At 42.4% G+C, this 20,401-nt stretch overlaps 1 protein-coding gene across 2 annotated transcripts in view; it reads right to left on the bottom strand.

Annotated features, from left to right (window-relative positions):
- Positions 1–582: 582 nt before the first annotated feature.
- Positions 583–20,401, bottom strand: part of LOC149068849 (uncharacterized) — a 38,410-nt gene continuing 18,591 nt past the window's right edge. For both annotated transcript variants that reach the window (XM_089250688.1, XM_089250686.1), the window contains exons 5-9: positions 13,722–13,853; positions 8,530–8,630; positions 4,472–4,707; positions 4,052–4,374; positions 583–1,671 (exon numbers count right to left, since the gene is read on the bottom strand). In XM_089250688.1, coding sequence (XP_089106814.1) covers positions 1,510–1,671; positions 4,052–4,374; positions 4,472–4,707; positions 8,530–8,630; positions 13,722–13,853 — 954 coding nt within the window. In that variant the 3' untranslated portion in view covers positions 583–1,509. The remainder of the gene's footprint in view (positions 1,672–4,051; positions 4,375–4,471; positions 4,708–8,529; positions 8,631–13,721; positions 13,854–20,401) is intronic.

Genomic DNA, 20,401 nt, shown 5'->3' with positions numbered 1-20,401 from the left:
TATATGCGATACATTTCAATGCCTCATGAGACATGTTATGTGAAGTATGTGTGGGAAACAAATTTCGACTACTTTCCTCTGCTCTTCTAAGACAGGCTGCGTTCATCTGAAACATAATCATGCACGTCTAACGCCATTCGGTCAAAGTAAAGGTAATCATGGCAACACCAATCTCTCAGATCACTTATTTGCGTTTGAATGGGGCTAGGGGGGGGGGGGGGCAGGCGGAAATCGTGCCCCGGGTGCTGGACCCGAGGGGGCGCAAATTGCATTCTGAAATCTCTCCTTCAACATTACAAGGAACCGTCAAAATGTGCGCTTGCCCCGGGTGACCAAGCATCTAGTTGCGGCCCTGGTCGGGGGGGGGGGGGGGGCTTTCTGATCATAGTTAGTATACTAAGAGTTGTAAAATTTTAAAAAGAGTAATTCTTTTGTTCTCAATGCTCAAAATATCCGAGTTTTACAGATAATGGCATATGAAATTTACTAATAAACATGGAAACTATGTTAAAATAGGTATTTATGAGAAGAAAATTTTAAAAAAAGGCATTTTTTTTTTCATCGGGAAATTTGAAAATAGGCAAAAAAAAAAAAGCATTTATGGCATTTTTTACCTGAAAACTTCCGGGCTCTACTTATAATATAAGAAGAAAAAAAACACTTTGAAAAGATGGCAGCGATCAGTATATAAATACATGAAGCTGTACAAAATTTTCCTGCATACAAAAATTTCGCTTGCAACCTGTACGTAGGTTGCCATGAAGCTCTTCACAAAGCTCTCGTTATTTTACATGAAATCATGGACGACGTATAGTGAGGCTTATAATAACTGTGTGTCAATCGTGCGCGGATCCGTGGTTGAATTATTCCCGAGAGATAATCCATCCCGTTTTTACGGGACACTCTTTTCTTTCGGGTGTTCTGTTGTTTTTTGTTTTAAGTCCAGGGCCGTCTCGATTAAGACCTGGGTGCCAAACTTTTGTGCCCCCGGCAGAGGCGCTGACATGAAGGGAACATTTGGGGGGGGGCGTCCTAGTCGTCCTGTGTATACGGGACTCGATCTCATACGTAGGAGGGTGAGGGATGGACATTGTATATCCATTAATTATTGGGGGGGGGGGGGACTCAGCCAATCCAAAAAATTTATTGGTGGAGGGGCTGAAATAGCCTCGGACCCCAGATTCTTTTCAGTTTATCAACAGCGTAGGGGGGGGACTTACAGGTCTGGGTACCCGGTTATATAAGCATCAGGTCTTCTTCGCCCACCTGCTCGTCATTGAAACAGAGCGGCGGGGCCCATGATCTGCTTAGGAAGTATATGAACATCATTTTTGCAGCACAATTCCACTAGGATGGGGGGGGGGGGGGAGAGCAAGCAGCATGCTCCAAGATATGAGGGCAAACTCATTAATTTAGTTATGTTTTTACATTAGAAATTATCTCGGTAGAAAACATCATAGGGTATAATATTACACTGTATAAGATTTCATGGACACTGGCATCTGAAATTCAGGAATGCAATGACGTCGGATCGAACATCAAATCGGGGATGGTAGTGATTCCTCCACCGTGCGACGACTGAACGTCTCGGAACAGTTTGGCGGTTTCTTGGTTGGTTTGCATGGCGTGCGCCAACGCTTGTTCTGATTTCCTGTTAGTCTCTTCGGCAGCCTGTAAAGAAAAACAATTCCAAAAATTAGAAGTAATAAAAGTTCTCTACTAACATGGAAAAGTCATGATTAAGTTCGAATCATCTAAATCAGAGGTCTTCAACACTTTTTCTAGTCGCGAGCACTGTCTGTACCCATCATAAAAAAGAAGAGCACCCCTCACGGTAAGTTTGACATACGAATGCTTGAAATCAGGATGATTTCAATCCTTGAATGTAGCTGGTACAAGGTGTCTAATTGCAACGTTGATCAAGTGCTCGCGAGCACGAAATTGGACACGATCATCGAGCACTCTGGGGGGCTTCAGGAAGCACCGTGGTGCTCGCGAGCAACGGGATTGAAGATGCCTGCTCTAAATACCGAGTGATTATTCACCAAGATCGCCGACCAGCGAGTCGATTTGGGTAACCTATCCCATGAACAACTTTTTGTTTTCGTCCTATCTGATTTCATTTTCACACCCGATAAACCGATCTACTCCCAAAAATAATTTAACTCGGGTGTCAATGTCACCACCACGAGCACTCCTCTGTGCTTTGGTGAGCATTGCGGTGCTCGCCAGTAACAGGGCGAAAGATGCCTAGCATAAAATCCATGTTACGACATTAATGTCTAATCACGATGTCAAGAGAATGTGCAGAAACTTTCACCGCCAACAATTCACGGCCACGCGATTCACCAAAGGGAAAGTTCATCGACGGAAAATTGACTAAAAAGAGATATTCATCGAGGAGGATATCAACGAAAGGTAAGTTCACCAACAGGAAAATCACCGGAAAGAAAATTCACTCACAAACCATTCATTGAAGGGGCAATCACCGAAAGTCAAATACATCGAAGGGAAATCATCAAAGGAAAAAGTTATCGAAGGGGAATTTCACCGATGAGTGATTCATCAACGGGACAGTCACCAAAAATAAATTCATTCACCAACAAACAATTCATAGACTCAAAAATCACCGAAAAGAAAATTCACTGACAAACAGTTATTTGATGAAAAAATCTCTGAACGGGAAATTCATGAAAGGGAAAATTTATAGATGAGATTATCCCAAAAAGGGAAAATTTATAGATGAGATTATCCCAAAAAGAGAAAATTTATAGATGAGATTATCACCAAAAGGGAAATTTATCGACAAACAATTCATAGACCATAGGAAAAATCACTGAAAGGAAAATTCAACAAAGGGAAAATCAATGAAAGAAAATTACATCGAAGGGAAAGTCAAAAAAAGGAAAACGCATGGAAAGGAAAATTCATCGACGGGAAAATCACCGCAAGGAAAATTCACTATCAACAGTTCATCGCCGATAGAGAATGAGTGAGCAATTGAGCAATTCACTCATTTGCTCAGTGACATGCTCACTAAACTCATTCACTCGATTTTTCAGTGGCGAATTGTTGGAAGTGAATTTTCCCTACAATGAATTTATATTTGAGAATGTATATTCAAATGAGCATATAATTAGACTTTCGTGACAAAATTCCTGTCATAGTTATCCCATCGGAAAAAATATGAAAATCGCGCCTTCATTTTTCAAATGATCAAGACGGCTTTGACGTTGCTGTCGGCCTGAACCTTCGAATAGTTAAAAGAAGTTGGGAAAGAGCTTGCAGAGACCGGCTGGATGACGTCACGAACGTTTTTGTGTCCAACCCGTGAACTGTAATTCAATTATACGTAGGTTGACCATGTTTCCTCGAGAGAAATACGGGAAATTGCGATTCCACATACAGGAAAATACAGGACATCGCCAATTATCGCCAAAACCGAACAAAGTTGCCAAATATTGCTGAAGTTACGGAAAAGTCACAATTGCGGGGAAATGAAGCATTACTGCAAATTGCAGTGGATTAAAATGAATTCCACGAAAAAGAAAGTTCAAGGCAAATGTGGGAGATTTATATTCTCATTTATAATTGTAATTATTATAACATAATTTATAAGTTGAAAAATAATTTCAATCTTTGATTTCAATAAAGAATAAATGTTCAAGTAGGTTTCGTGTAAAATAGGCGAAAAACCGGGACACTTTTGCTACAAAAAAAAAACATAATACCGGGACTGTCCCAGGAAATACGGGACGTATGGTCACTCTAAGTACACGGCAATATTTTGTCAAAGTTTTCCGTCGGAAAAAATACATATCAAGGCTGGACACAAGAACAATCGTGACGTCATCTCACCGGTCTCTGAAAGCTCTTTCCGCATTTCTTCGACTATTCGGAGGTTCAGGCCGACTAGAACGTCAAAGCCGTCTTGACCATTTGAAAAATGAAAGCGCGATTTCCCTTCAGTCGTAGATATGTTTCAAAAATAACTATTTACCGGGAATTTTGCGTAAAATTTTGAACAAAGTTGGGGAAAATTGAAATGTACCTTGAGCATTGCAGTAGCTTGATTGAGAATCTCTCTGATCTCATCCCTGTCAACCGTGAGCATCTCGTTGGCTTTGTTCAGAGCTTCTTTGATCTCGTTCTTGTCGACGTCTGTCCAATCGGCCGGTGGACCGTTGTTGTTGTTGACTGTTGCCGTCTTCTCCATCGACTCGATCTTGTTCTGCAGCGCTTCGATCGTCTTCTGCATGGACAAAACTTGCGACTGTAGGGACTCGACTTTCCTGTCCAGACTCTTGTCCGATTCGCTCACTGCGGTCTCCTCGGGATGAGGTTCGTGGAACCTGTGGCCACCGGGAGCTAAGCCTGTAAACATTAACGCCATGATACCACACGTGTCCCTTTTGTAATTTTTTTACAATGAGCAAAATTAATTACTATAGTATTATACATAAATACCGACCCGATTTCAATTTCAGCTCGAGTTCTTTGGTCAGAGCAGCGTGTTGGCCGCCGAGTCGTCCGAAAATGGGTTTTTTCGGCAATTTCGGCTGAAGGGGATGATGGAGCTCCGGCCTTTGAGTCGGCAAATCGTGGCTCGAACTGGACCTTTGTTGCTGGTTATCAACGCCGTTTGTCTCATTGGATTTGTCGGTCTGGTCGACGATCTCCAGCGACAAACTTATACGCCTGTTCTCGCTGTAAAAATAACAGAATATTCGTCAATTACAATCGCATCTTGTACATATACCAAGGGTATAGTGCATGACAGTACTACTCGTATACCTTCCATAGGACCTGAGGACTCTGGGTAATTGAGTCCCCCCCCCCCCCGCAACCAGCTTTAAAGAAGGGTCGAGCCAATTCTTGTCTTTTCCTCGCCCCAGCCTGCAAGTAATAATTCGATTGGGCAAGGTCACTATTCTAGATGAGATCAGAGGCGGATTTAAGGTTTTGCCGCCTGTGGGCTACACGAATTTTGCCGCCTTTCTCTTATTCTAGTCTGATTTTATTATAGCCACTGGTTCCTATAATTTGTCTCCCTATACTACAATCCCCTAACCCCCCCCCCCATATAAAGGCTCCTGTGTCTCTTTTGCGCACTCCTGTGCTCGCACACTCAGTCAGTGGCTCACGGTCAGTGGTTCTCAACCCTTGGTATGGCGGCCCTGTTGATTTCTTTTTGTTTGTCTTTTGTCTTTGAGACCCAAACATACAAATGGCTAATGGCAGAATATAAAACAGTGAATCCCTCGGGGTACAGTTTGACTGATGTAAGGGCTCGGTACCAGACCACAGCCCGTTGGTTGAGAAACAATGAACCTAGGTCGTAGGTCATTGAGTGACCAATATATTCATCTAGAGAGAAATGGACCAAGTCTGAACCACAAAATGAGTGCCCTACAGCAGGGCTAAAATGGCTGTTTCATCTCTTTAATGTTGCGCTTCGGCCTCGCCTCAGTGGGTGTGGTCTCGGTGTTTCTCAGTGACGTCACGACCCTGCTACTTTTTTTTACAGCAAACGACATCAGCATACGATTGAGAGAGATTTTCGTTTATGATGTTGTTTTGGTGCCCCAGGTTTACGCATGTAATAGTTTTATAATATTTTCGTAATCTGTAGGCTGAGAAATGTATTGAATTCAATCAGTAGTAGGTGAGTCGCAGTGTCTTTTGATATTAGCATTCAAACTAATAAATTATTAACTTCAAACATTGCATATCAGGAATTGTTCTTATATTTGCTTCCCACAGGGCGTCGGAAGCGTTTAGAGAGGGGTGCTCGTCTTGATATTTACAAAGGGAATTTAGATTTCTGAATCAATTTAGTTGCTCAATGGGTGCTCAGACCCATACCATAAATTACCGTGGGTGCTCGATCACGCCTGGTTCCGACGCCTCTGGCTCCCCCTTTTCTTTTTATGTTGCAGTTGTATTGGTAATAACCAAGGTCCGGATGTTGTTAACCTAAAAAATTCTAAAAAATGACCATAAAAAATTCCCTGAAAATTCAAAAAATTCCCCAAAAACTCGAAAAGAATTTCCTAAAAATGACCAAACATTGCATCAGAATAACAACACGAAGTTCTTGAAAACCAGTTATGTTCAAAAGTCTACGGAAAATGTTTCGAGACGAACAAAATCAGATTTTTGTTTTGTTTCGCCCCCCCCCCCTCTAAACAGTACATGTCATCAATAATCACCAATAGAATTTTCCTAATAAAAAAAATTGTAATTTTTAAAGGGGGGCATATATAATCTGAAAGCGGAAATATACAAATATGTACCGCGAAAATGTATTTATCCACTTAATGAATAAAAAAATAATATGTATATTTGAACTTCTCCCCTGTTTAAAAGTATGATTAATTATCTGCATTATCGGATGTTTTTCATGTTTTCAAAATTGAAAGATCTTCTATTGACTGCAAGTAAAAAGTCTCTCTTATACCGAGAGAAAAACTTCTCTCAACATCAAGATGAGATGTTATAGAGAGAGAGAGAGAGAGGGAGAGACATAATAAAAAAATCTAATTCACTCACAGTTAGTTCCTGTTCAATCTCGAAATTTTCAACTTTCCCGTCAAGACAGTGGAAATTTTTCCGAGGGTAGTAAACCCACTGCTTTTTCTTTTCGATCACTTCGTCCAATTTTGCTTCAACAGAATCGCATACCCTGCCTTTGGCACACCTAAGAACTTCCCGCTGACTATATCTATGCAGCGTAGAGCATCAATAAGTTCTTTCTGTAAGGACTGTGGAAACCAAAATACTGAAGTTTGATCTTAAGTATAGTCCTCCTACCACGAGATGAGATTTAGCTACGGCACGTCATGTCACGTCAAACGATTCTTATTTTATCCTAGAAGGACATGCCAATCGTGAAAGCTCAGTCACTGATGAACTTTTCCCGATGTGCAATCGTTTTACCAAAAAAAAAATTGAATAAAATCATCCGACGTGACGTGACATGACGCAGCGAAAATTGATCTCGTGGTCGGCGGACTATACTCCAACCGTCCTTCAATATTTTCTGGGCAAAACAAAGTTTGTGAAATTTTAATGAAACTTCCTTATCGAATTCATTTAGTATGGATTTGACTATTTGAAAAATTTCACTATAGAATATGCAAGCATTTAGCCATGTTCCCCCATCACGTAATCACGAGCTTTAAAGACACAGCTAATGCGGGCGCTTTCGCTTTAAAAGCTTCCGTGCGATAACGAGATTTCACGCAAAAACTTTTTTGTTACATTGGAAATAAGATTGCGAAACGTTGGAATAGCGCGATCGAATTTCTTCACAAATGCTATGCATTGCATGAGCAAGGCAAGTTGCATGCAAGCCCCATTGGAGCTTATGATCGCTCGCCCTACTTTTATCATATATGGAGTAACATCGGTCAAGAAAAAGTAAAATATTGTGCTCCACATCATTTGGCCACAAAACATTCATGCTTTTGTCAAAATGTTGACAGATAGTGCAATGATTGACTTTCTCTAGAATCTCAGAACCTGATAGAAAACTTTTTCCCGTTAGCCCTGGCTAACACCTTCTAAAGCAGACACCTCTGCTTTAGATGGTGTTGCCCTGGCAACTAGAGCAGTGATTCCCAACGTGTGCGTTAACGCCCCCTGGGGGGCGATGGAAAGTTCCAGGGGGGCGGTAGAAGCTACGGGTATAACATATGTGGGATCCTATGGGTTATATTATGTTGGGGAACGATGGGAGAAAAAATTTCTGAGGAAGGGGGTGATGGGACAAAAAAAGGTTGGGAAACTATGCCCTAGAGAGTGTGCGAGTATAAGAGTGACCTTGAGAGTGGTGAGCATAGGAGTGACCTAGAGAGCGAGGAACCGGGTCAGTGAACGACGAAAAGATTGACCGAAAAAGTGTAAAAGCACTCCATTAACAAGAAGAGTGACTTAGACTCTTAGAAACAAAGGTGTATTTACAGGTGGTGGGGGGGGGGGTGTCGAGGGAGTTATAGCCCAGGGCGGCAAATATGAGAGATGAGTTGTCAAGAAAATTAGATTGGAATTGGAGAAAAGCTGCAAACTTTGTGTAGCCCATAGGCGGCAAAACTGGACTCACATCGTGAGGATCCAGGTTAGAACCCCGTTGGTTGCCGGCTGAATATGGTTTTCTGCGGTTTCCCAAATTCGAGGCATGAATGCGAGTTGTTCTCCTATTTAAAAAGAAAGTCTCCCCGCACAGAGCAGGCAGTCCGACAACCACGATACTGACATAACATGAAAAAATTCAAGCATTTGCCATCTTTACTTCGAAATATGGAGCACTAGCAAGTACACAAAACAAGCAAAAAAAAGTAGGGCAACATACATATGTTAGGGCCATGCATATACATACACTCGCACGACACGTTCCGGCATGTACCGATTCGTTAGAAATTCGGCAGAGGAATGCGTACGAGGTGCATGTTCGGTTTAGTAGTAGTAGTAGCCTATAGGCGGAAAAACCTTGTTAACGCCTCTGAAAAAAAAAAAGTTCGTACATACCCAGGAGAGTCTTCAGATTCCTCGTCTTCAGCTGTGCCACCACCGCTTAGACTGAAGGAACGCGGTTTGAACACATCGTCATCTTCTAGGGCAATGGTAGCCTGCGTATGAAAAAGATACACAAAATTACGATACAATATTATAACCGCAGACCTGCTAACGCGGCTAACACAGAAATAAAAACCAATACCATATACAGTCAAACCTCGTCAATGAGTCACTCTTGGGAGAGCAAAAATATGACTTAGTAAGCGGAGTGACTCGTTAAACGGAGTAAGCCACAGCTGTGCCAATTCCTGCCTGAGGACAATTGGGACTTCCAAAAAGTGACCAGGTAAGCGGAGTGACGTGTTAACCGGGTGACGCACTAACGAGGTTTGACTGTATAGGGGGAGAGGCGGTGTAACATTCTGTAAATCTAAAACCATGTAGGGTTGAATAATGAATTGGGCGAAATGCTCTGCAGACCAGTAGAAAATTCTCACGGACCAGCGGTTGAAGGAACAATGTTATTTAACGAGGGGTGTTCGTAAACTATTTAGAAAAAATTGGAGAGGTGATAGTATATACCCGTCAAGACACACAATGTTCATATAAGGCGACTGTATAAGGACAACCCTATTCAAGAGGCTACTAAACCATACGTGCGCCACCTCGTCCATATTCTTCTGCGGAACTTCTAACTAATTGGTACGTGTTGGAATGTACGTGTTGTGAACCTTAACGTAAAGTTGTTTCTGTGTAATGCTTGTTATGTGTAGTGTGCTGCCATCTGTCATCGAATTTCCTAACTTTGAGGGAAGTGTACCGATTGAAGATTTTACCGTTCTAGGCTTGTTGCTCTCTGCGGCAAGTCTTTTTAGGGGGGGGGGGCTTATTTTCATTAAGTTTCCCTACTACTCATTTTTAAAATTCGCTATTCCTTAAAACTTGCCGCTCTGAGCCACCCGCTAAACCACCCCCTATTGTAAATACCCCACTGATGGAACCTATGGTCGCAATTCACTCAGAAAAGAGCGTCAGAACAACGAAACAAAACATAGATACACGTCCCTATCCTCACATCTGACGTTTTTTCTGGTCCGCCGGAGAACGCAGCACTTTTCTTCAGAATATAAACCACTACCACTACAAGTAAACCACACAACATGCACCTCGTACATATTTAGACGTTCCCGCGGAACATCTAACGAATTGGTACATGTTGAAATGTGCGCGTGTATGTGATGTGAACCCTGGACTTTGTTTCTGTGTAAAGCTTGTTATAGCGAGCGCTACCATCTGGTATCTATTTTTCAAACTATGAGTGAAGTGTAGCGATTGAAATATTTGTATCGTTTGTAGGCCTATTGCTCTCTGTGGTGAGACTTTCTTAATGGGGATATATCGGCTCCTATTTGCGCCTCGAAGTGGCGGACAGTGGAGTATTTACGAAAGGGGGGGGGGGGCTTGGCGAGCTATAATAGGCCGGAATGGAGGCAAATTTGAGGGATGAGTGGTCGAGAAAATTAATAGAATGGGAGAAGGACTAGGTCAGTGAGTGAGCAAACGAGTGACCTTTAGAATTAACAAAAGAGTGTTCAAGCACGTGAATGAGCAAAACAGTGACTTGGAACGTGTGCAAGAATGTCAATGATCAGAGAGCGTTTGACTTAGAAAGCGAAGAAACATGTCAGTGACGGGGTAACTACTACCTCCCCAGCGCGACCCAACCCGCAAGGGTAAAAGGCTTATGTCCCTGGAGGGACAGAGCCTGGGTCGTGACTGGTTTGTCGGGGTAACTACTACTACTTAACCGAACATGTACCTCGTGCACAGGGCCGGTCTTAGACTTAGTGGCGCCCCCCCCTCCCTCAGGCGAAAATCCAGAATGATGTGTCTGAGGCAATTTTTGCTAGTCATTACTGTCCCGTAAAATATGGGACAGTTTCATTCTACATTATTATCAGACTTTTGGTGTGGTGATCGTCCATATCCCCCCCCCCACACATACACCTCTTGGTTGGATATTAAGGCAATGTATATTTAACGCTTTTCGGCGCCCCTGCTCGTACACATTCCTCAACGTAATTTCTAACGAATCGACACATGCCGTAATGTGTATTCTGAGTGTATGCTTGGCCCTAACGTATTTATGCTGTCGAGTTGCGCTTGTTTCGTGTTCATGCTGCCATCTGGCTTCCATTTTTCTGAAGTAAAGATGGAAATGCTAGAATTTTCATGTTTTGACCTGCCTGCTCTCTGCGGAGAGGCTTTTTTCAAATGGGAGACCGGCGCTCACATTCGTGCCTTAAAGCTGGAAAACCGCAGAAAACCCAACTTCGGCCGACCACCACCGTGTCGTCAACGGGGTTCTAAACCTGGATCCTCCAGCACGATGCAGTGACAGGATAACTAAAGTGATCTCTGTGAATGTACGTACCGTGGGCCACTCGAGTAATCTGGAAGTGTGCCGCGGGCCACTTGAGTGATTATGAAATGTGCCGCTTATCCGATTTTTACAGAATTAGGTTCGAGGTCGCTGCCACATCGAATGACTCCGAGTGCCGCGGTTTGAGCACGCATGCTGTATAATAACGTGAGTTATAAATTCCACACAGGAATGTCTATTGGTTTGGCATACGTGGATGTTAACAGAAAGCAATAACAACAAGAAAATTGTTTTCTCGTATATTTAGTTACTTCGCAGACTCGCCTTCCCGAATCCTGTCCAAGGACCCCCTGGCGGAGAAACCCCGTTCCAATCTATGCACAAAAGTCAAGCCCCCCCCCCCCCGACCAATACACAGTGGTGGCCTTTCAAGTTACTTCACTGTATGCGCGTCTTTGTGTGTCCTCTTGAGAGAGGAAAACCTCTGTGTGTGTTGTGAAAGAGAAATACACACGGTTATGTATTATATTTAGAAAATAATTTTTTTGCGCCACACGAAAGAAGAGTTTTTTTGTGGCGTTCGGCTCTAATTAACGACGCGAATCAGAGCGGGAAATTGTAGAGAAATTGTTCCCAACAACAACAACAAGGTCGTCAAACCCGGAGATTGAATATAAGAAAAGAAGTTGGGGGCGCTTTTATAGTAGTACACGTGTGTGTGTGTGTGTGTGCCCCCCCCCTAGTTTATAGTTTCGAATGACAGTGTGGTAACGGTCCGATAAATTTTTCTTCTGGCATTTTCTTTGTTGTAAGTTTGTTATTGTTGCCGTTTTCTCGTAAATTGCACTTTCAACGGCCAATTGAATTCTTTTGTGTGTGTGTGGATCGTGACTTCCTACTTTTTTGAACCTCATTATTGTATCATGTCTGTGTGTGTGTGAGAGAGATAAGATAATTGTACATATCTCTTTTGAGGAGAATTTTCTCAGCCTGTGATAATGGATAACATGTTTCTCACGTGCTTATCAGTTTTCAAAAAAGTGACTTTCATGATGATGATATATATATATATATCATTATGTTTGTGTGATACTCTATTTAATAATTAATTAGGAACGGATTATAATCTCTCGTAATCTGAAGCACCATCGCGTATGCTACATACTTTACAGCACACCAACACCGGTTATGTATCGCAATACGGCAATTTCCAACCTGTGGAGTTTGTGGGCGGGAAATGAAGGTGCCATCTATCGGTGACCGCCCCCAGCACGTAAGGAACATGTTTCTCTGATGTTCTCGCACCCCCCCCCCTCCTCCTCCTCCTCTTCCTCTTCCCGATTCGAACCCGTGGATCTTGACGGCAACCTTCTACAGTGGAAGACGATCATATTACCAATGCGCCTCTCGGACACGCCAATCAATAACTACATAGGGGCCCATTAAGTATTACGTAAGCAGATTTCCAGCCATTTCTGACCCTCCCCTTGTCAGCAAAAGTCAGCAAAACACTGACCCCCCCCCCACCTCCCCCTTCCCGTCAGCAAAATTTCGTCAGCAGCTTAGAATATTTCATATCTTCAAAAGGGGGGGGGGGGGTTGATGACGTAAGCAACCTTCAAACCCCCCCCCCCACTTGACATCAAAAGTCAGCAAATCCGAAACCCCCTTCCCCTCGATGCAGACGTTATACTTGAATGACCCCTTAGTTACGGAAAAGTGGCGACATCTTTCTAGAATAATCTTCAAGATTTGCGTGGTATCTTTACATTTCTCCTTTGGCATCAGGTTGGAGCTGTTGCCAAACGCGCCAAGTTTGTCGGAAATTGCGAGGGGGTTCACAAAATAATGCGCTACCGATTATTTAGAGGCGAAAAATGACATAAAAATGATAAATGTTTACATAATTTTCGTAACAATACAAATATTGCACGAAACAACGAGTGAGATATTCTGTGGAAGTTGCAAATCGTCTTTAGCTTTTTATGATACAGGGTTGATCAAAAACATTTTTTTCCTTCGACACTTTTTGTCGTTAACCTAAAAAGCATTCATGACCGAATCTGCAACGTAGAGCGTGAGTTCAAGTATTATGTTCACGTAACCTGACATCACTGAACAGTGTGTGACGCGCTATAGCTCATTTGCTTAAAACTGTCAGGTTATCATAATAAAGTGGCCACTCAGTGTATATTCGCTGATTGATGACCCCAGTTTTCAAGGACTCTGATATCTGCTTTGCCTCTCCCTCCCTGAAGTCACAGTCAAGTACCGATTGTAGTGGTTCCCGTAGTTCTCGAGATACGACTGTACTCTAAGCAGGCGGTGCGATTAACTGAGGCTATAACAACCAATATAACAACTCCCCAGCATTTACAGCACATATGCTCAATCCATGAACAAATGTGGCCCTCCGAGTCATCTGAAGCGGCCCGTCACCTCAAAACTACAGTAATTTAAAATGAACTTAGCGGCGCATAAACAGATTGCTCAGGTGCACCCACTGCCCGCTGTGAACCTCCACATCGTTCGAGTAGCCCGTGACATATCCCCAGATCACTCAAATGACCAGTGGCACGTTAACGTATCACTTGATTAACATGCGGCACAGTTCCAGAGCACTAAGTGCCCAACGGTGCATTCATGGATCACTCAAGTGGTTTGCAGTGCAGTTTCACTCCACCGCAGATCCCTTGATCACAGTTTCACGTATCTTCAGTGACCCGCGGCACATTCACAGAACACTTAATGAAGTGGCCCGCGACAAATTTCCAAACGAATGAAGTGGTCCGTACTTTACAGTATATGGCATTTAGCTTACCGGAGGCATCATGGATTTCCTTTGAGGTAAGCGTCTGCCCTGAGGTCCTCGGACCCGATCCTTCGTGGCGTTCACGAGGGGGGTCACATCGGCATCCTTCGTTTCTTGGTGGTCATTTGTTTCTTCATTCATCTGAAAGCATAAACAAACAAAATACAAGACATCACAGTTATCAGATAATAATCTTCTTTTATTATGACGTGCATACGAGCACAGGGCCACAACTAGAAACGAAACTTTACTCTGTTGCCCGGGGTCAGTATCATAGGTGGAGATCATAGACTTAAGATATAAATAGACCGCGCACGCTATTCATAAAACTTGTCGAACGTGAAGAAAAGATGAGCAGTATTGTCGGGGAAAGAACAGGTTCTGCGCTATTACATTTGGCGCGTTTTCGCAGAAGCTAGGATGTTGCTGTAACGAAATTTGACTCAATTCGATCAAGTTGATGAAAACTTTCCTTCATTTTTTCAATGAATTTCACTCATTTTTATGTGAAATATTTAGGGAGTATCAGATTTGAAAAAATAAATTCTATAAAATAAACAAATATTGGAAAACGGAACAACGTATATGTTGTAAAGCCTAATTCATTTATATTTTTAAATATTCTCTTCATTCACTTTGTCGCTTTTAATTTCGAAAATTTATTTATACGAGGGGTTATTAAAACAAAAATATATCTTTCCAGAACATTACAATTACTCTATATACTCATAATTAATGTATAATTAATTATAATGCATCATATTATGTTATGTAATGTAACACATTCTCACTCATACCATATTCAGTCATGAAATAATATTCAAACAATAAGAAAAAGTTTCATTTCTAACATTCCTGAAAAACCTTTTATAACCTCATCACACAAAACTGTAAACACTTACATAATATTTCAGGATTAAAATAGATTTTACTCAAGAAAATTACAGAATCTCATCATCAATTTCTCTAAATTATAAGAATTAAAATTCCATGTAGAGTATATATGTAATAATTTAAAGTGTGTATATATATATATATATATATATAATATTTTAGGATATAATATTTCATATATATAATATAATATTTACACATGTTACATATATATATATATATATATATATGTCATATGTAATCTCTTCGCTCCAAAAGTATGCATATGTTAATCTTAATTTAAGGTATTAAATCGTTTTTAGAATGATACTAATATGATACTGAATTATACTAATATTTTTAGAGGTTGTTATGCACTTTTATGCAAAACTGCAATTGTATAGGGGGGGGGGGGGGAGTTTTCCTCACATTCTATTTAAATAGAATATTTCTCATAAATTTCTCCTCCTGAAAAGCATATTTTCTTCCAAGTTGAGCAAAAGTCGAATGAACTCACTAGCTCGCCAAATCTCGCCAAATCTTGCGGAGACGTATATTTCAGTTAAAACTTCATAAAACTCACAATTTCAATCATTTATTGCCAAAAATTCTATTAAAACATTTAATAATGATTCATGACATTTGAATTTTACCAAAACTTGGAACTTTAATTGAATTAAATCAAAAATGGAGTCGTTAAAAACTGAGATTACGTCAGAAATCCATTGCATCGTCAATTTAATATTCCAATTTTTAATTTATAAGAAGGGGAATAAGCAAAAAAGTATTCCCTTGTGAAAGGATACTGGTCCCCCTTTCCTAAACCGCTCAGAACATCCGAAAGCTGCGCAAGTGTTGGCCATTCTAATCAAAAATACGACAGCGCGTGTAGATCGTCATACGAGTAGCCATAAGGAAAGCATTGCCAGCGAGATTCCCTGACTAGCCTTTCGACTGGAGTCACGTGACTCCGGATCTTTGCTTCACATTGTAACCCCTCGCGCGCACTCTATAGTATTATTACTCTGTGGTGGAGATAGACTTGGAAGTCTGGAGGGGCACGGTCATTATTTCTGGGGGCACGATGATGATGATGTCAACTCATATATACATATATGCATTAGATGAATCGACTTCACCTTTGATGCTGGGGGGCAATGCCCCCCGCCCCTGTATCTCCACCCATGGTCAGTATCAATTTTGGTGTTCTCTTTCCCTGCAGTTCTGAATGGAAAACTGTCACTCAACGTTCTTCCTGCTCCAGCGCACGGGGCACCAGCCCCACCCCTCGCCCATTTGCTGCCCTGTCTACGAATCTCTGGAGCTTTATGTGTGTGCTTTAGGCATGGCCTTTACCTTTTACTTCAATGATTTAAAAACGTGTCGCGCGGGCCACTGTATCAAGTGATTTCGAAAATGCAATGTGGGTCGCTTACGTGCTCTAGAACTGTGCCATAGGAGGCCTAAGTGCTTTAACTGCACCACGGTGAGCTATAAATAAACTGCGGCCACTTGACCCTCGTCGTGCTCCCGTCATCCAGCGGAGATGAGCGTAGCAGCGTGATCAATCATCCTGGGATGATCTGAATTTTTCTCCAAAGAAATTTTTCACCATAAAGTTCTTAAAGTGACATATAGATGGCGTAGCAATAAATATTCTGGTGATATTTTTTATTATTATTATTTCTCTATTCTCGAACAGGTTTGCTTGTACCACATGGGGTGATTGTTCAATGTTGAGTAGTGGTAGACAGGGCCGAAACTAGATGCTTGGTCACCCGGGGCAAGCGCGCATTTTGACGCCCCCCTCGTAATGTTGAAGGATGAGATTTGCGCCGCCTCGGGTCTAGCGCCCGGGGAACGAGATCCGCCTGCTCCCCCCTAGTTGCGGCCCTGGTGGTAGAGATGCCTGCTTTCCTCCGATCACTGTTGTGTTGATGATTGTGGATTCGGACAAAGATACTCTGTTTGTATCATACCTTTTCGATTGTATTATAGTATAATAATTATACAATTATATATATACTAGGGGGGCTCTGCCCCCCTGCCGCCTTTGGCGGCCAACCCCCCCCCCCCCACTTCTCTCCCGGACATATCTTGTTTATTTCGTCCCACTTCATCAGCGTGCTAAGGAAAAGGGGAAAGGGACGTGTGAAAGCACTAGCCTACTGAAGAAGCGAATTTTAATGAAAATAATAATAAAGCAACAAAAAACAAATGAGATTCATCAAGTATCCCCAGAAAACTTCCCCATGGGGGTCTCCAGATTCAATTCGCTGAATTTCAGTGGGGCCCCACACTGGATATATCTTGGGCTACCGATGTGTTGCAAATTTTACAATGTTAAACCACAAAAATCAATGAGATACATTCAGGGGCACCGAATTACAACCTGCCAACATTTCCATGAAGCCCTGACCTGCAAGCTTGTCGGACACCCCCCTGTGAGAATTTTTCATTTTTATCAATTTTACAACGAATAAAATCCAGGGCCCCACATCCAGTAGCGGGGACACAATACGCAGATTTTTAGTGGGGCCCCAGACTGGCTATATCTCATGTTTCGGCTGTGGCAAATTCTACAACAGAAAAGAATGAGATTCATCCAGGGCCCCCAAAATGAAACCTGTAAACATAGGGCCCCCGACTTGGAAGCTTGTCGGTCATCCCCCGGAGCGAGTGCCATGAAAAATTTTCATTTGTATTCGCTTTACCAACGAATAAAATCCAGGGCCCCCAAAATGAAACCTGTAAACATGGGGCCCCCGACTTGGAAGCTTGTCGGTCATCCCCCGGAGCGAGTGCCATGAAAAATTTCCATTTGTATTCGTTTTACCAACGAATAAAATCCAGGGCCCCCAAAATGAAACCTGTAAACATGGGGCCCCCGACTTGGAAGCTTGTCGGTCATCCCCCGGAGCGAGTGCCATGAAAAATTTCCATTTGTATTCGTTTTACCAACGAATAAAATCCAGGGCCCCCAACCAATTACCCGGGACACCAATTCGCATACTTTTGGTGGGGCCCCAGACTGGCTTTATCTCGGGCTTCCGCTGTTGCGAATTCTACAACAGAAAAGAATGAGATTCGTCCAGGGCCCCAAAATGAAACCTGTAAACATGGGGCCCCCGACTTGGAAGCTTGTCGGTCATCCCCCGGTGCGAGTGCTATGAAAAATTTTCATTTGTATTCGTTTTACCAACAAATAAAATCCAGGGCACCCAAAATGAAACCTGTAAACATGGGCCCCGACTTGGAAGCTTGTCGGCCATCCCACGGAGCGAGTACCATGAAAAATTTTCATTTGTATTCGTTTTACCAACGAATAAAATCCAGGACCCCCCAACCAATTATCCGGGACACCAATTCGCATACTTTTGGTGGGGCCCCAGACTGGATATATCTTTTGCTTCCGCTATCGAAATTTTTCAACGTTGAAGCAGCAAGAAAACAATGAGATCCATCAAGGGCCCCTGGAGATGAAAACTTTTTACTTATACGTGAAATCTTCCCCGGGTACCCCGACCCTGTGTTGGGAGCACTGCTGTTGTGTGTGTATATTATACATATATATACACCTCTCGGCATGGACCTCCCCCCCCCCCCCCCCCACAAAGGAAGGGCTGACAGGGGCCACAACGATTCTTATCACTTTTTGATTTTTCACACTATAAATTAATCACAGAGGGGCCCCTGAAAAGCTGGTTTGGGGACTCGAAATCTAAATTCCAGCCTAAGGGCTCTGCTGTAGGATGTAGGAGCCTCTTGGTACATGCACATAACATGGTCCCGATGGGTCAAATGGGTCCCGATATGTGAATATCGACCCAATATCGATATATGATATCATATCGATATATGAATGTGAATATCGATATATGAATCGAACCCACTTCCGTAACAGAGTTTCCGTCACTCAAAAATTTCACCCACTTCCGTCACTCGGTTGCTTAGCAACAGGCCCTTTTCGAGTTTGTTTGTGATTTTATATTATAGAATAGATATAGAAAGCCTGTACGAAACGGAACGTCAAGAGACCGAAATGATATTCTATTTTAGACAGGGTTTCCATCTTATAAAGATGCGCGCGCACACACACACACGAAAGCATTAATCAATGAAGGGACTATTTTTTGATTCCGTCGGAGAAAGGTTTTCGTCTCATACAGTGAAGCGTCCGTTTTAGCCTCGGCTTACGAATTTTTCGGCTAACGAACGTGATTCCGTAACGAACCGTTTTCGTTAGCTTTTAGGTATCACTGTATTTGAAACGTATCAGTTTGAATGCCATCTATCTTTCACGAAAAGACAACTGAGGGATCATTCAAGTATTACGTCAGCATGGGGGGGAGGGGTGAGGGAGGGGGTTTCGGATTTGCTGACTTTTGATGACAAGGGGAGGAGTGGGGTTTGAAGGTTGCTTACGTCATCAACCACCCTTTCTGACGATATCAATCAATCATATATATTGCTGTCCCGCCCCTAGAGGCATACAGCGGACCCTTTCTGAAGATATGAAATATTCCAAGCTGCTGACGGGGGGGGTGTCAGTGTTTTGCTGACAACGGGGGGGGGGGTCAAAAATGGCTGAAAATCTGCTTACGTAATACTTGAATGGCCCCTGAAAAAGAAAAGTAAGCGTTTTTTCTACGCAATCATTTTTATATAGAGCAGCTTTTCTCCAACTATTCTCGCAGCCCAAAAGGTTAAATGATCTACAACTGTGCCGCAGGTCACTTTAATGATCTAGGAATTCGCCACCGGTAGATTGGAGTGACCTGCAAATGCGCTGCGAGCCACTTAGATCACGGGTTGCCAACCAGCGGCAAGCCATAGTATCAGGAGTGGCACGCGAACACTACTTCTTGAATATGGGGATTCATCTCTCATTATCAAATAGATCAGTGATTCCCAACGTGGGCGTTAATGCCCCCTGGGGGGGGGGGGAGGTGATGGAATGTTCCAGGGGGGTGGTAGAAGCTACGGGTACAACATAGGATCCTATGGGTTAGATTGCGTTGGGGGGGGGGCGATGGAAGGAAAAAATTTCTGAAGAAGGGGGCGATGAGTCTCAAAAAAGGTTGGGAAACTATGAAATCGATTTTGATCAGGCTTGGAAAGTTACCAGGGCATTCAACTGAAGAATTTCCTTATGAATGGTCTCTAAATGAGGCCATGATCAATTCTATTCCTCAGGTCGCACCGTTTCACATATCGGAACTGACATTGAATGAATTAGCTAAGTATGTTCATTTATACATACATAAAATTGATTTGTGTGTGTGTGTGTGTGCGTATGTCTGTCTGTGTGTATGTTCTCTATACAAATTTACAATTTTAGATCTATCATTTCCATAATTTTGCGTACACACACCAAACTGGACCTGACTTGAATGAATGACAGGCTACTTTAAAAGTTATTCAGAGCTGGACAAACGCCCAAAATTGCCAGAAAAACGGTCAACATCACTTTCGGAATGTTTACTTTGATTCCCTAGCGCTTCGGACATGTATATATAATTCTACCTAATATACTACCCAAAGCGGCTCGAGATATCTTTAATGCAGCTTTGATTCTACCTAGTACAAAGCTGTATTAAAGATCGTATTAAAATCTCGAGTCGCTTTGACCTAATACGTTTCAGACATGTATATGCCTTTACAATGGTTGGTCACTTCTTTAATGCTACTAAACCAGACATGTACCTCGTCCATATTCCTCTGCGGAACCTCTAACGAATTGGTACATGTTGGAATGTGCGTGCACGTGTAGTGAAAACCTGGCGTCAAGTTCGTTTCTGTGTAATGCTTGTTAT

Source organism: Pholcus phalangioides, unplaced genomic scaffold (genome assembly GCF_987345545.1).
Source record: "Pholcus phalangioides strain wild (caught in Gottingen) unplaced genomic scaffold, Ppha-v1.0 ptg000024l_1, whole genome shotgun sequence".
NCBI lineage: Eukaryota > Metazoa > Arthropoda > Arachnida > Araneae > Pholcidae > Pholcus > Pholcus phalangioides.
Note: the sequence above shows the minus strand (reverse complement) of the source record. Positions and strands in the feature narration are given on the sequence as shown.